The sequence below is a fragment of the Geosmithia morbida genome (assembly GCF_012550715.1).
Source record: "Geosmithia morbida isolate 1262 chromosome Unknown scaffold_5, whole genome shotgun sequence".
Lineage (NCBI taxonomy): Eukaryota > Fungi > Ascomycota > Sordariomycetes > Hypocreales > Bionectriaceae > Geosmithia > Geosmithia morbida.
The window spans coordinates 768,088-781,698 of NW_023336192.1; the positions used below are offsets into that span (position 1 = coordinate 768,088).

The following is a 13,611-nucleotide window of genomic DNA, read 5'->3' on the forward strand; positions in this document are numbered from 1 at the left end:
GGGCAAGCGAGAGAATGCCAAGTTGATATTGTCGTCCTTCAAGGGTCCACGTCTCTCTTCTCTCTACTATGGAAGGTCTGTATTACGGCTCTGTAAGTGTACACCGTACAGGCATACATATTCCTCATGCATGCGCCTCTTCCCCTGTATGAGTAGGCAAGGCTTCAGGGCTTATTAGTGGTCCAACCGGTGTAATCTGGCCCTTACATTGTAGAGATTACAGCGGCTATGCCGCTACCGGACAATCACCGGCCCGGTCCCACTTCTCCTTTGGCAGTACAGATTAGTACTGTGATGGATGTAATTTTTACTCTGTACTACAATACTATTAGTACTAGCAGTAGCTAGTCATTGGGTTCCATGACGCAGCCTTTGAGGTGAATTACTCGTGAAAGAAAAAATTAAGAAGTAAAAAGAAGGAGAGAAAGAACGGACGAGGCCGACGTGGTGCATTGACCTGACGTGACCACCTGTACTACTAATACCGGGCTTCACACGCAACGACGGCAGTGGACCGCTGTACGGCTAGTGCTAGTAGGTAAGACCCTGTAATATACGCCGTAACCCCCTGTAGCACAGCGATCACCGCCTGCGAACCGACAACTCAACGCCCTTTACAGTGCTTATCTTCTCGGGCACCTAGCGCTCCAGCACCCTGTCCACCCCCTAAGACTTGGCCGCCCTGAGTGGAACCCGCCCAAGGTCCAGACTCTGGCAGTTCTCTGGTACGGAGCCCGTGGCTTCTGATACGACCAGAGCGAGCTCCGTTAACCAGGTACTTTTCAGTTACTAATGATACCCCGTACTCGTACAGGTATCGCTGGTAGTAGTGCTGCTGTAGCGGGACGGGCACTACAGATTACATGTTACAGCGGGTCTCTTGCCATCACTACCACTTGCTAGTACTAAGACGCGAGGCTCTCATCTGATACGTGCGGCGCAAACAATCCTGCACACCAGATACGCAGCAGCATCAGCAGCATCAACTTTTCTCCATTGGAACTGCTCCGACATTCCAAGCTGTCTTCTCCTCCGTTCGATCCCCTCTCGACACCTGTTGCATATTGTGTGCCCCGCTTCCTTCTGCCTCCCTTGTCCTGACCGCACTAGGCTCGGAAGCCTTCCTCTGCTAGCCTAGCCACTGCATCATCCATCGCCAAAACGACAGCAACATGGATCGCGGTCTAGACGAAATCATTGCCGAGACTGTGCGCAGAATCCCTACCCGGCCACTCCTCTTTCCTAGGATAGCAATGCCTTCCCGAATGCTGACCTTGTTTCCAGCGCTCCAGCGGACCCCGTGGTGGTCGGCGTGGCGGCGGCGGCGGTGGTCGCCATCGCGAGCGTCACGAAGGTCCCCGAGACGGCATCAGAAAGGTAACCCACCTCCTCTCCCCACAAGCTCTAGGGAAGACCATGCACTGACTCGCCAAGCAGGTTGCTCCATCATCCTCCCTCCAATCTACTTTGTCGACGCGCCGAACCCCCCTCGAGTCCTCGACCACATTACGTCTTGGCCGAGATCAGAGAAGGGCGGCTTTTCGCCTTGGGATCGTTTCTTCCCAGACAAATACAATGTGGCTGACTCTCGTCTACCTTCCTCCCCTTGATCTAGTCCTACCGTGACGAGTCTAGAAATCTCGACAGGTAGGCCTCGCACTTCTCTCTCTTCTCCCCGAATTCCTTATCCTCCCCAATTGCTGACCGGAAGTTGGAAAAAAAAAGCGAATGGGTGCACGACCGATACGATGACAACAGCAGCAACAGTAAAGACGCCCGACATCAACTTTTTCCTTATCCTCAGCGCCATGACTTACCCTCCTCGTGCCAGACCATCGCCGGGGCCCTGCCTCTCGCCGCCAGCGCGACTCTCCCGAACAGTGAGGACTCCTGACAAAGCACGTCCCGAGACGAACAGAGAGAGAGAGAGAGAGAGAGAGAGAGAGCTGACATGTCTGTCTAATCAGTGACAATGCCAAGGGAACGAAGATCCGCGTCGAAAACATTCACTACGACCTAGGTCAAGAAGACATTGATGTACGTAACCACTCACCACGACAGCACGATCTCATCATCTCACCGACTCTTCACCCCCACCTCGCAGGAACTCTTCCGCCGAATCGGTCCCGTATCCAAGATCCAGCTTCGCTATGATCGAGCCGGCCGCTCGGAAGGAACTGCCTACGTGACCTATGAGTCCAAGGAAGATGCATTGGACGCCATCAGGCAGTTTGACGGGGCCAATGCCAACGGTATACACACACATACCTTTCCTCTCTTTGCAAAACACCCTATAACTGACCGCACACCCCCAGGCCAACCTATCCGCCTGACCCTCGTCTCCGGCCGCTCTCGCAACCCCTTTGACACGGCCGTTATGCCCGGCCGCCCCTTGTCCGAGAGGATCTCGGCCCCCGGAAACGGCAGTCGTGCGCGCTCCTACTCTCCCCCCGGGGTCAGGTATACTCAGGAGGAGGCCGTCCGCAAGGGTATCGACAGGTACATACCCGGCCAAGGCGGCGGTCGGTCGAGGACCCCCCCTCCCTCTAGGAAGAGGGGTGGCGCCGGTAGTGGTGGCGTCGGCGGCGGTGCTGGACGCCGTCCCGGTGCTAGGAGGGAGAGGACCGAACAGGACAGCAACGGCGGTGGCCGCCGAGGTGGAAACGGGAACAACCCCCGCCCCAAGAAGACCCAGGAGGAACTCGACGCCGAAATGGAGGACTACTTTGCCGGTGATGGCGATGCTGCTGCCGCTGCCCCCCAGAAACAGGCTCCGGCTGACACTTCCGCTCCCGCTGCTGCCCCTCCTGCTGGCGACGATGTCGACATGATTGAGTAGATTGGTCTATGATACCAGGTCACGTGTACAACAGCATTACAATGGGGCAAGAAAGATTCATGGCTCTGGTTTTTTTCTTTTTTTTCTTTCTTTCTGACTGGGTCAGTTTTACTCACTTTCTACACATACGACAGGAAAATCATGGCGCAGGCAGAATGTGTGGTGTCTGTGAGTCATGTTACCAACCGTCATACCCGAATGGCATGTCAAGTGTAGTAATAGCAATGGGCATTCAGAAAATCTCAACTTTATTTTTTTTACCCCTCTCCCTTTTCTCTTTTCTACGCTGAGAAACATACATGGCTGCTATATCTATCGTCCGGACTTTATCTACTCGAGCTTGAGCTGCTCGAACTGCTGGATGGTTTCTTCATAGCTCTTGGCCTCCTGCTTGGCGTCGGCCAGCTTGCCAAGGTCGGCCTCTTGCACCTGGGCCGACACCTTCTCCTTGTAACCGGGGTCGGCCAAGACCTTCTCCTGCTTCTTGACGGCGGCCGAGGCCTTCTCGAGCTTCTTTTTGGCCTTGGTGATCTCGGCGTCCATGTCGACGCGGCCCTTGACGTAGAGGAAGACGGAGGCGGCAGTGCCGACGGGGTAGGCGACGCTGCCCGCAGGGCGGGGGGCATCGGGTCCGAGCACATCGACCTTGTCGACGCCCTTGCCAGCCAGCGACTTGATAGCCGCGACCTGGTCCGTGACAGTCTTGAGGGCCGTCTCGTTGTAGGCCTGGACGGTAACTGCAAAAGAAACAGAATGGGTGAGACAATGGATATGGAAACAAGTGGATTGTAGAAGAAACTTACTGCTGACATCCTCCTTGATGGCGTACTCGGCCATGAGGGAACGGATGGCCTTGGTGCACTCAAGGACCGTCTCGTAGGCCATCTCAGACGCGGGGTCGTCGAGAACAGCGTCGTACACGGGGTACTTGGCCACCATGATTGACTTGGTCTTGTCCTCGGGCCTGCGCGGCATGCGCTGCCACATCTCCTCTGTGATGTAGGGCATGAAGGGGTGGATCATGGTCAGAGCCGCCTCAAGGGCCGTGTACAGAGTCTGCAGGGCCGACTGGCGCTCTTCCTCGGTTCCGTCGCGAATGATGGCCTTGGAGTTCTCAATGTACACATCGCAGAGCTCGTTGTACCAGTAGCGGTAGACGGTTATTGTGGCCTTTGAAAACTCGCGGTCGCCAATGGCTTGATTGATGTCGCGCGCCGCCGTGGTCATCTTGTGCAGGATCCAGCGTTCGGCCAGTGTCTTGCCGGGGGCACCTCCTTTCTTTGAGGGTGTGAAGCCTTCCGGCAAGCTTCCCAGAACATACTTGGTCGCTTGGAAAATCTTGTTACAGAACTTGCGGTACGCATGGATGCTGCATAACGTGGTCAGCTTGGCCTACCGTTTTCAAGTATAGATGTCAACTTACATCTTGATGTCGAGGTTAATGTCACCGCCGCCAGTGGTGGCGTTGGCCATGGTGAAACGCAGGGCGTCAGCACCACATTGGGGGATACCGTCGGGGAAGGCTGTCTTTTGATACTTGGTGGCCTTGACGACCTCGGAGGGGGGAAGGTTGCCCTGGTGGAGCTTCTCGTGGAGGCCATCAAGCTTGATGCCGGAAATTACATCAAGAGGGTCGATAACGTTACCCAGACTCTTGCTCATCTTCCTGCCTTCCGAATCACGGACAAGGCTGTGACAGTAGACTTCGCTGAAGGGGATCTTGCCCGTCATCTTGAGACCCAGCATTATCATGCGGGCAATCCAGAAAAACAGAATGTCCCAGCCGGTCTCAAGAACGGTGGTCGGGTAGAGTTTCTCGAGGTCGGACGTCTTGTTGGGCCAGCCCAGGGTACTAAAAGGCCAGAGTCCGGAAGAGAACCAAGCTATATATAAAAAAAAGGGGGGAGGGGGGGTTAGTGAGGGATACATTTTTGGCCTTGAGTCAATTTTCTTTTGTCAGGTACATACTGTCCAGGACATCCTCATCCTGCTCGAGGGTGAACTTCTTTCCAGGAAGGGCGGCGGCGGCTTTCTTCTCAGCCTCCTCCTTGGTCCTGCCCGAGAACCAAAGCTTATCGTTGCCGGTGTCACCAGCCTCCCCCTCGATCTTAGCAAAGTAGACGGGGCAGCGGTGGCCCCACCAGAGCTGTCGACTGATGCACCAGTCATTGATGTCCTCAAGCCAGCGGAAGTAGCTACGCTCGGCAGTCTCGGGACGGATCTTGATCTGGCCGTCGCGGACAGCCTGCATGGCGGGCCCGGCAAGCTCCTTGGTCTTGACCCACCATTGAGGCTTCATAAGGGGCTCGATAATGTCCTTGGACTTATCGCAGAGAGGTACCTTCATGGCGTTGTCCTTCTTGTCGACGTACAGACCCTTCTCCTTCAGGGCGTCCTGGATCGAGTAGCGGACGTCGAAGCGCTTCTGGCCCTTATAGGCTCCAGCGTTCTCATTCATCAGACCATCATCGGTGAGGATGTTGATGAACTGGAGGCCGTGCTTCTGACCCAGGTTGAAATCGTTGGGGTCGTGGGCGGGGGTCAGCTTCACGGCACCGGTACCAAACTCCATATCAACGTACTCGTCAGCGACGATAGGCAGGTCACGGCCCTCGATGAATGGGTGAACAGCCGTCTTTCCGACGAGGTGCTTGTACCTGTCGTCCTTGGGATTGACGGCGATACCGCTGTCACCCAGCATGGTCTCGATACGGGTAGTGGCAACCTCAATGGTCTCATCGGATCCCTTGATGGGATACTTGAAGTGCACAATGACACCGAACTCGACCTTTTTGTCATACCCGGGGACATCGAGGAGCGTGCGGCCCGTCAGCTCCTTATTCACAACCTCGAGGTTGGACAGAGCAGTGTTGAGTTTGGTACACCAGTTGACGAGACGGTTGGCACGATAGATAATACCCTCCTCGTGGAGCTTGACGAAGGTCTCAGTGACAGCGGCGGAAAGGTTGGCGTCCATGGTGAAAGCCTCACGGCTCCAGTCAAAGGAACCTCCCAAGCTGGCTAGAGCTTTGTTGATACGTTGGTGGTACTCACCCTTCCACTCCCAGACAGTGTCGAGGAACTTCTCACGGCCAAGGTCGTGTCTGGTCTTCTGCTGGCGCCTCCAGAGCATGTTCTCGACGACACTCTGAGTAGAGATACCGGCGTGGTCGCAGCCGGGAAGCCACAAGGTGGTCTTGCCCAGCATACGGTTCCACCTGATCATGATGTCCTGAAGGGAGTCGCCCAGGGCGTGACCCATGTGCAGGGCACCGGTGACGTTGGGCGGGGGGTGGACAATGACAAACTTGCCCTCGTCCTTGACAGAGCCATCCTCCTTGAACTCGGGCTTGAAAAAACCCTCCTTCTCCCACCAGCTGTACCATGCCGACTCGACGGCAATGGGGTTGTAGGCCTTGAAGTGGGGGTCGTCAAAAGATCGGATGCGCTTCTTTTCCCCGGCGGGCGTTTCTTCGACGTAGTCGGGGAGAACCTCCTCTGGCTTCTTCTCTTTGACCTTCTTGTCCTTGGCGGGCTTCGCAGAGGCCTCAGCAGCTTGTGCGGCCTGCTTGGCCTTCTTAGCCTCAAGCTTCGCGACCTTTTCGGCCTTCTTGCGCTCCTTCTCCACTGTTCAGAAGTGACGGCACAGGTCAGCATAGAATCATTCCAATTTGGCGGTATCCTCCTTTCAGGGATATCATCTGGGAAACCTACACTCCTTCTCGGTCTTCACCTTGGGAGCGCCAGAATCGCCGGCATCCTTGCCAACATCGGCCGGTGTCGAGGCAGTGACATCATTCTGGGCGGGCGTGCTTTCGGTTGCCCCAACTGTTTTGATCACAGAAAGTACAAGTTAGTAAACAAGAAAGCTCCCTGTGGCTCTTCTTAATGTCCTGCTTTCCCAAGCTCATGGGGCTTACTGGGGTTGCCGCGGCCACTGTTGCTAGCCATGCTGGCAGTTCTAGTCAAAGGGGGGCGTCGCGGGGAAACTGATCGCACGCGAAGTGCACGAACGGCGAGTCTGAACGTCGTGTTGGGAGGTCGATGGCGAAGCCCGTATTTGAACGAGGGCTTCTTTGCGACAAGTAATCAGTGAAGAATTTAAGAAAGTAGGCGAAATAGTCCGGCCCGCTAGTAAAGTTGACTCACCACCGAAATCGAGTCACTCGACACTACCCCAAAGTCAAGAAAATCAATGAGGGGTCCTTTTATGTGGCGCAGCACCCCTCAGTGGATATTTATCCTGTGGCTGGTGTATCGAGCTCCAGCCACAGAAGTCATGGGCAGCATGTAGCATCTACAACTTGTCAAGGAAATGATTCCTATTCTTGTGATTTCAACCCCCAGACTGCTGGATACGCTTGGGTAGAAGCGGGATAATAGCCCCATCGCCCGCGACCTTTCCACAGTACGGGACTCAACACCAGCGACGATGCTGCGAACAGCGGTGCGACGGCGCATCGCCACCAGGACCACACAGCAATGTCCACCAGTCGCATCGTCGAGGTTCCTAAGCAGCACCGTCAGGGACAAGCCCACGCTCTTCACTGCTAGCATCCCGAAATCACTTACAGTAGGTCCATCCTTCTCAGACGCCATCCCTTAATGGAACTTACACCCATTCTCTACAGAAAATCATGGGCGCTTCTCTCATCAAGAAGCTAAGGGAGCTGTGCCAGGTTGTCAGCTCCGAGGGCCAGGGACACAATGCCGCTGTAATCCTGGCGAGTCCTGGACTCACAAACATCGTGGTGGACAATGAAGCCTTCACCCAGGAGCTCGTCTCTTGGCTAGGTGAGCATGAGGGTGGCCAGTTTCATCTGCTCTCGGCCATTGTTGATGGCATTCCCGCTTCACTGTCGTCCAAGAAGACTCCATCCGAGGGCATTGCAGTCCTGCGGGGCCCCTCAGACGTGATACTCCCCCAATTGGGGAATCCTGAATTCCTCAGAGACAGGCGCGATCACGACACGGTGGGAGCCCTGAGTTTCAGCGGCCTTGGCGACCCATCATCGTCAACCATTGCCGTGCCTCTGACGCGCACGATCTTCCACAACGCCAGGCCGTCAACATTGATCGCCTCTCGCTTCGACCTGACTACGCCGGGAACCCCTCGGTTGATTGAGAGCGGCGAAGCTGTGAGGCAACACATCAATCTGGCGGATTCAACTGTTTCTGGCGGGAAGTCCTCTAGACGGCAACCTCATCTATGGCTGCCTCTAACGTCGGTGAGCTCATCGAGAAAGGTGACGGAGAGCTTTGGCAATATCCTCCGACGACTTGACCACGACGGGAAATCATCACCAGCATCTTCGGAACTCGAGGCCAACATAGGAACTATCCGCAAAGCCATTCTGGATGCCTCGCCGGAGGTTGAGACGGCTCTCCCCGGGGTATGGGCCGTGGTCGACCCCACACCTGGAGAGACCATCAACTTCAGAAACTGGCAGATCGACCACCCCAGAGACGTAGATATGGGTATCGCCATCCATGCCATCAGAAATGGCGGACGGCCATTCAGGCTACGTAAGGAACAAAGGACTTGTCAACATTTTCATAGAGATACTGACGCATGCTCTAGTGAGTGGTGGTGGCGGTTGGGGAGATAAGGCAGGTCTCCTTTCACTCGACCCAGAAACGTCGCCCTTTGCAGCCTCGGAGGAGGAGAATATGCGCAACCTGTTTGGCATCGGAGGCGCATCCGACTACGCCCCTGTGGGGTCCGAGGTGCAGTTCTTCGTCCCCGATCTCGTGGCCGGCGAGAGCCATCCCCACGACAGCCACGGCCTCTTATTTGGCGTATCCCGGTACGACCCCGGGACGACGACAGCCGCCGAGCCCTTGGTAGACCAGCAGGAGGCGGATATCGCCGTGACGCCTGGCCGATTTGGCGTGCTCTGTGAAGAAGGCATATACGTCTCGGGCGAGGATGCCCGGCCATTCAAGCTTAGCGTGCCAGGTTCACTCGTGAGCATCCCCTAACAGCCAACCTAGTGTATGTATCTGTACTATTATCAACGTGGCGTGTAAGATTACGAGTACAGCATGTTCAATATAACTATACCTTGTTCAGAAGAAACTGTCGTCCCGTCTCTTATTGCCACTGCCTCGGCTCACTCGATCTTCTTCCTCTTCTTATCTAAGCCATCAGCCAAAAGTTCAGCCACCGAGTTCAGGTCCGTGCCCCTGGACCGCTTCCCAATCCTCTCCTTTCCGAGAACGGGATCCTCCGCAACAGACTCGTACGTAGCAGCCGCGCCAAGGAAGAGGTCCCTCTCCCAGCCGCCATCATCGCACATGGTCGCGGCAATTTCCTCCATCTCCCGCACCCACCTATATGCCTTTGGGACCATCACAGGGACGGCCTCCTCGGCCCTAGCCAGAGCACCAGGGACGACCTGGGCCATATGGCTGCGGAGGGAGTCGGACACACCCAGCCGATGCGCCGTAGTGAAGGACTGCGTTGCAATGGCCGTGAAGCCCTTTAGCATGGAGGCAAAGCACATCTTCAGCCCGCTCGCCTGGCCAATCTTGTCTGCGATGGGGTCGATCTTCAGCACCGACAAGAGACGGTCACCGCCGGGTGTGATCTCGGCGAGCGAGTGCGGGCCCGAAATGGGTATGTTGGGACGGAACCACTCCCCCTTGCCGTCCTCGAGGAGCCGCGGCGGTGCCCCGAGGATGCAGCCGTCAATGAACCGCACGGGGGCCCTGCTCTTGTCGAACGATGCGGCAATGGCCCGCACCGTGGTGGGCGACACAGCGTTGAGATCGGCATAGTAGAGGGGTGCGCGGTCGCCCTCCTTGGTGCCGGACAGGGCCTCTATCACCCTCTGTGCTGTCGCCTCGGCGTCTCGCGGGGGCACGATTGAGAGGATGACGTTGCTTTTCTGGACGAGCTCGAGATCCGATGAGACGAGCTCTACCTTGGCGTTGCGCGCGCGCTCTATCGTGTCCTCGCTTCAAGACATCCAGTGTTAGCTACCATGCATGGTATCCTCTGCTGATCTGTCTCATGGGAGCTTGTCTCATCGTTTACCTCCTTCCTTCACAGTTGGTCGCTACTGCAAAGCCGTGGGCAATGAGCAGTCGGGCAATACCTGCGCCCATGTCCCCCAGGGACAGGATCCCAACCCTGGGTAGCGATTCAGTGCTGTCTTCAGATGTCATAGTTTTGGTGTGACCTTTTGGTTCATGCATGTAGTTTGACTACTATTAGCATGGAATGTCTGGGGCGGGGTAGAGTACATGTATGTAGTTTTCGTATGAGTAACACCAAACATGGCTTCAATGGCGTTATCGGTGCGGGTATGTGTGAGTGGGGAAGCTCTCCCATCGCGTTAGCAGATGCATCTTGCGATGTTCTACATATATCGGTAGGACGATTAATATGTGAGCATCAGTAGCGAAGTGATTATTGTTTTTGTATGGAATATACCTATCTATATTGGTTGCCGGAGCGCGGAAGTGACAATAGATGGATACAACAAAGGCCTGTAGTAATAGCCCCCCACCCCTATCTCATTCCTTCTCCTTTCTAGCACCACCGCGAACCGGTCTCGTCTGAGCGGCCTCGTGCCGCCTCAGTTCTTCGGGCACCTTGGAAATAGTGCTCTTGCTGAGCATCTGTTTGAGATCGTACATGACGTCAGAGTCCTCGTTGCCCAGGAAAGTGATGGCGACACCACTCTTTCCAGCACGACCAGTACGACCGATACGATGGGTGTAGCTCTCGATGCTCGTGGCCATGTTGAAGTTGACGACGAGCGAGACGTCGGGGACATCGATACCACGACCAGCAAGATCCGTGGCGACGAGGACGTGCGTGTTTCCGGCCCGGACCGAGGCGAGGGCGGCTTCTCGCTGCTCCTGGGTCTTGGATCCGTGCAGGGTGACGACGGACCAGCCCATGGACTTGATGTCGCGGGCGACGGCATCGCAGTTGCGCTTGATATTGACGAAGACGATTATGGGCGGGGCGAAAGAGTCCGATGCGAGGATCTCCTGCAGGCGCTTCTTGCGGCGGTCCTCGCCGGGGATAAACTCGACGCGCTGTTCCACCGTATCGACGGCCTCTCCAGCAGTTCCAATGGTGACGGTGGCCGGGCGCCGCAGGTACTTCCTCGCGATACGCTCCACAAGCGGCGGCATGGTAGCCGTGTACATCATGGTTTGGCGGTAGCGGTCCTGTCCGCCCAGGTAACTCTTCATGAGCTGCGAGTTCTCGGCGTCGTCCGTATCGGGCTTCTCGTTGGTCACGGGCAGCGCGTCGAGGATCTTGTTGACTGACTCCTCGAAGCCCATATCGATCATGCGATCGGCCTCATCCATAATGACGTAGCAGCACTGCGAGAGGACCAGCAGCCGTCGCTCGATACAGTCTACCAGACGACCGGGCGTCGCCACAATGATCTCTGCGCCGTTGCGCAAGGCGAAAGCCTGCTCCTCCAGCGAGTGGCCACCGACGATACTGACGCAGCGGAATCCGAGGGGCGTGGCGAATTTGCGTGCCTCCGTCTCAATCTGCTGGACCAGCTCTCGCGTCGGCGCCAGGATGAGCGCGTAAGGACCGTCGTTCTTGTTGGTCTCGGTGAGCGGCGGCAGGTCAGAGATGTAGACGAGCAGCGGCAGCAGGAATGCCGCCGTCTTACCCGAACCGGTCACGGCGACACCGATAAGATCCCTGGCCTGGAGGGCGATAGGTATGGCGGCCCTCTGGATTGCCGATGGCTCCTTGTAGCCCACCTGGTCGACGATGTCGAGCAGGCGCTTCGGCAGGTTGGACTCGCGCCAGCTGCGCATCGGATTGGGGATGGCGCCGCCCTTTGTGCTGATGCCGAAGTTGTCCTTGAAGATACGCCAGTCCCGCTCGCGCATCTCGTGCAATCCCTTCTCCGACCAGTGCCTGCCCAGCCCCCTCTTCTCCTCTCGCTCGAGCGCCCTGTCCCGGGCTCGGTAGTAGTCGTTCATGATGCCATCGGCACGCTCCTTGCCGAACTCCGGGTCGTGCTCCTCGATGAGCTTGGCCTTCTTGCGGATGCGCTCCTCCGACTCCTTGTCAAAGTCTCCGTTGACGTTGGTAAACGACCAGCCCCGGCCTCCGTCGCGGTTCGAGTATCGCCAGTCGCTTTCCAGTGTTGTGTCTTCCGAGTCATCCCAGCCAAAGTTGAACTTTTTCTCCATGGTCCTCATCCGCTTCTTCTTGGCCGAGAACTTCGAGTGCTGATTGACTTCCGGGCCCAGGTACCGCTCCCGCAGCAGTGTAGACTGAATCTCTTCGGCCGAAGGTTTCGTCTTGCTGTCTGCCTTTTTCGCCCCATCTTTGTTGTTGTTGTGGTTGTTCGCTCCCGCTCTGCCGTTACTGTTTTTCGGTCCTGATCTACCGTTGTTCGTTGACCGGCCGTCGAAGGTCTCTCTCGTCCTGTCTTCTTGTTCTTGCGAGCGCGCATACCACTTTTCCTGGCGCTCCTTGCGCTTCTGAGCCTCCTCTTCGGCCCTGCGCTTCTTGTCGGCTTCCTCTTGCTTAGCCTTCTCGGCGGCAAGACGCTCCCGCTCGGCCTTGGGGATGAATCTAGGCTTCGAGGCAGCCGCATCGGCCGCCTTCTTCTTGCGCAGGATCTCTTCGAGGTCGAGAGGCATCGTGTGCGGTGGGGAGTTTGTCGATGATAGAGTAGGAGGAGAGCCCAATGTGCCGAGAGAAGACGGGTCCGCCTTGAAGATTAGAATGCGCGTTTCATTGGTCAGATCTGCGCTCTCACCTCAAGCCTTGACAATGCTTGACTTGATCAGTTTCTTACCTCGTTCTTTGCACTCTTCTATGACAAGGGCAATTTTTACGTCCTCTTGAAGACCAGAAGGGAAAAAAAGAATTCGTCTTACTGATCCCGTACCTTGTGTTTGAATATTCCCGATGCGCATGTACGTAACTGCTGTCATCCAGAAAAGTGGATGTATAAAAAGTGGGACCTAGACCTTGGGGGAGAACAACCAGGGTCAAAGGATTGAGAGCCTCTCAAACCTCCAAATATTCGAGAGCCAAGCCAACCTACAGCACCGTCGAGCGTCCCGGGTGTCCTGACCAGCCGACGAAACCACGCACAACCATGGCGACGACGAACCCCCAACAGTTGATCCAGCTGGCCAAGTCGCTCCCGGCCCCCTTACAGCGCTTCCTGGCCCGTTGGCCTCCCGCGTCCATCGTCCCCGAGGGCACCGCCCCGACCGCGTACCAGGAGGCTCGCCCCAACCCCTTCAAGGCCTACAGGAACCCGGCGACGGGCAAGTGGCAGGACGCCGTGTACTCGCAGCGCCGGCAGGCCCAGCTGGTGCAGATGGCGCGCGACCACGGCGTCGAGCAGCTCCTGCCCGAGACCAACAAGGGCATCGAATACCGCCTCACCAAGCGGGTCGAGCACGGCCTGCGCGTCAAGGGTACCGGTGTCGGGCAGAGCGTCAAGGGTCACATTCACGAGAGGCAGATGATTTCAAAGTGGGTTTCCTTCCTTCCTCTCCATACCGAAAAGGAAGATGGGGGAGGAAGCATACAGAGAAGAGGATCAAAGATGCTGACACACACATCTGCAGGATGGAAAAGAGGAGGAAGGCCATGCTCGAAATGCCCCAACTCATCAGGGAATGGAAAAAGGTCAGCTTCACAATTCCCCTTTTTTCTCTCCTTACACTTTTTTTAGAAATATCATGTCCCCAAATCATCATGGCTAACTCGAAACAGGTTGGAAAGAACAACTGGACCAAGTGGCCGAAATAGACAA

General features: G+C 56.4%; 6 protein-coding genes across 6 annotated transcripts; 3 read left to right on the forward strand and 3 right to left on the reverse strand.

Annotated features, from left to right (window-relative positions):
* Positions 1 to 1,172: 1,172 nt before the first annotated feature.
* GMORB2_6237 (THO complex subunit 4) lies at positions 1,173 to 2,839 on the forward strand (the record flags this gene model as incomplete). The annotated part of the gene is made up of 6 exons (XM_035468207.1): positions 1,173 to 1,208; positions 1,285 to 1,377; positions 1,616 to 1,647; positions 1,726 to 1,824; positions 1,968 to 2,037; positions 2,105 to 2,839. 6 exons carry the CDS (start codon positions 1,173 to 1,175, stop codon positions 2,837 to 2,839), a joined length of 1,065 nt encoding a protein of 354 aa, XP_035322188.1.
* Positions 2,840 to 3,169: 330 nt separating this feature from the next.
* Positions 3,170 to 6,790, reverse strand: GMORB2_6238 (valyl-tRNA synthetase; the record flags this gene model as incomplete). Its single annotated transcript, XM_035468208.1, has 6 exons — positions 3,170 to 3,576; positions 3,643 to 4,208; positions 4,263 to 4,722; positions 4,808 to 6,466; positions 6,554 to 6,667; positions 6,760 to 6,790. The coding sequence occupies 6 exons, from the start codon at positions 6,788 to 6,790 to the stop codon at positions 3,170 to 3,172; spliced, it is 3,237 nt and encodes a 1,078-aa protein (XP_035322189.1).
* Positions 6,791 to 7,476: 686 nt separating this feature from the next.
* Positions 7,477 to 8,821, forward strand: GMORB2_6239 (V-type H+-transporting ATPase 16kDa proteolipid subunit; the record flags this gene model as incomplete). Its single annotated transcript, XM_035468209.1, has 2 exons — positions 7,477 to 8,317; positions 8,421 to 8,821. The coding sequence occupies 2 exons, from the start codon at positions 7,477 to 7,479 to the stop codon at positions 8,819 to 8,821; spliced, it is 1,242 nt and encodes a 413-aa protein (XP_035322190.1).
* Positions 8,822 to 8,958: 137 nt separating this feature from the next.
* Positions 8,959 to 10,009, reverse strand: GMORB2_6240 (Prephenate dehydrogenase; the record flags this gene model as incomplete). The annotated part of the gene is made up of 2 exons (XM_035468210.1): positions 8,959 to 9,799; positions 9,879 to 10,009. Coding segments are annotated over 2 exons (972 nt in total), but the record flags the coding sequence as incomplete, so codon positions are not given.
* A 351-nt stretch (positions 10,010 to 10,360) lies between these two features.
* GMORB2_6241 (ATP-dependent RNA helicase DDX23/PRP28) lies at positions 10,361 to 12,478 on the reverse strand (the record flags this gene model as incomplete). The annotated part of the gene is made up of 1 exon (XM_035468211.1): positions 10,361 to 12,478. One exon carries the CDS (start codon positions 12,476 to 12,478, stop codon positions 10,361 to 10,363), a length of 2,118 nt encoding a protein of 705 aa, XP_035322192.1.
* Positions 12,479 to 12,942: 464 nt separating this feature from the next.
* On the forward strand, positions 12,943 to 13,607 carry GMORB2_6242 (large subunit ribosomal protein L25; the record flags this gene model as incomplete). Its single annotated transcript, XM_035468212.1, has 3 exons — positions 12,943 to 13,328; positions 13,424 to 13,484; positions 13,572 to 13,607. 3 exons carry the CDS (start codon positions 12,943 to 12,945, stop codon positions 13,605 to 13,607), a joined length of 483 nt encoding a protein of 160 aa, XP_035322193.1.
* Positions 13,608 to 13,611: the final 4 nt, after the last annotated feature.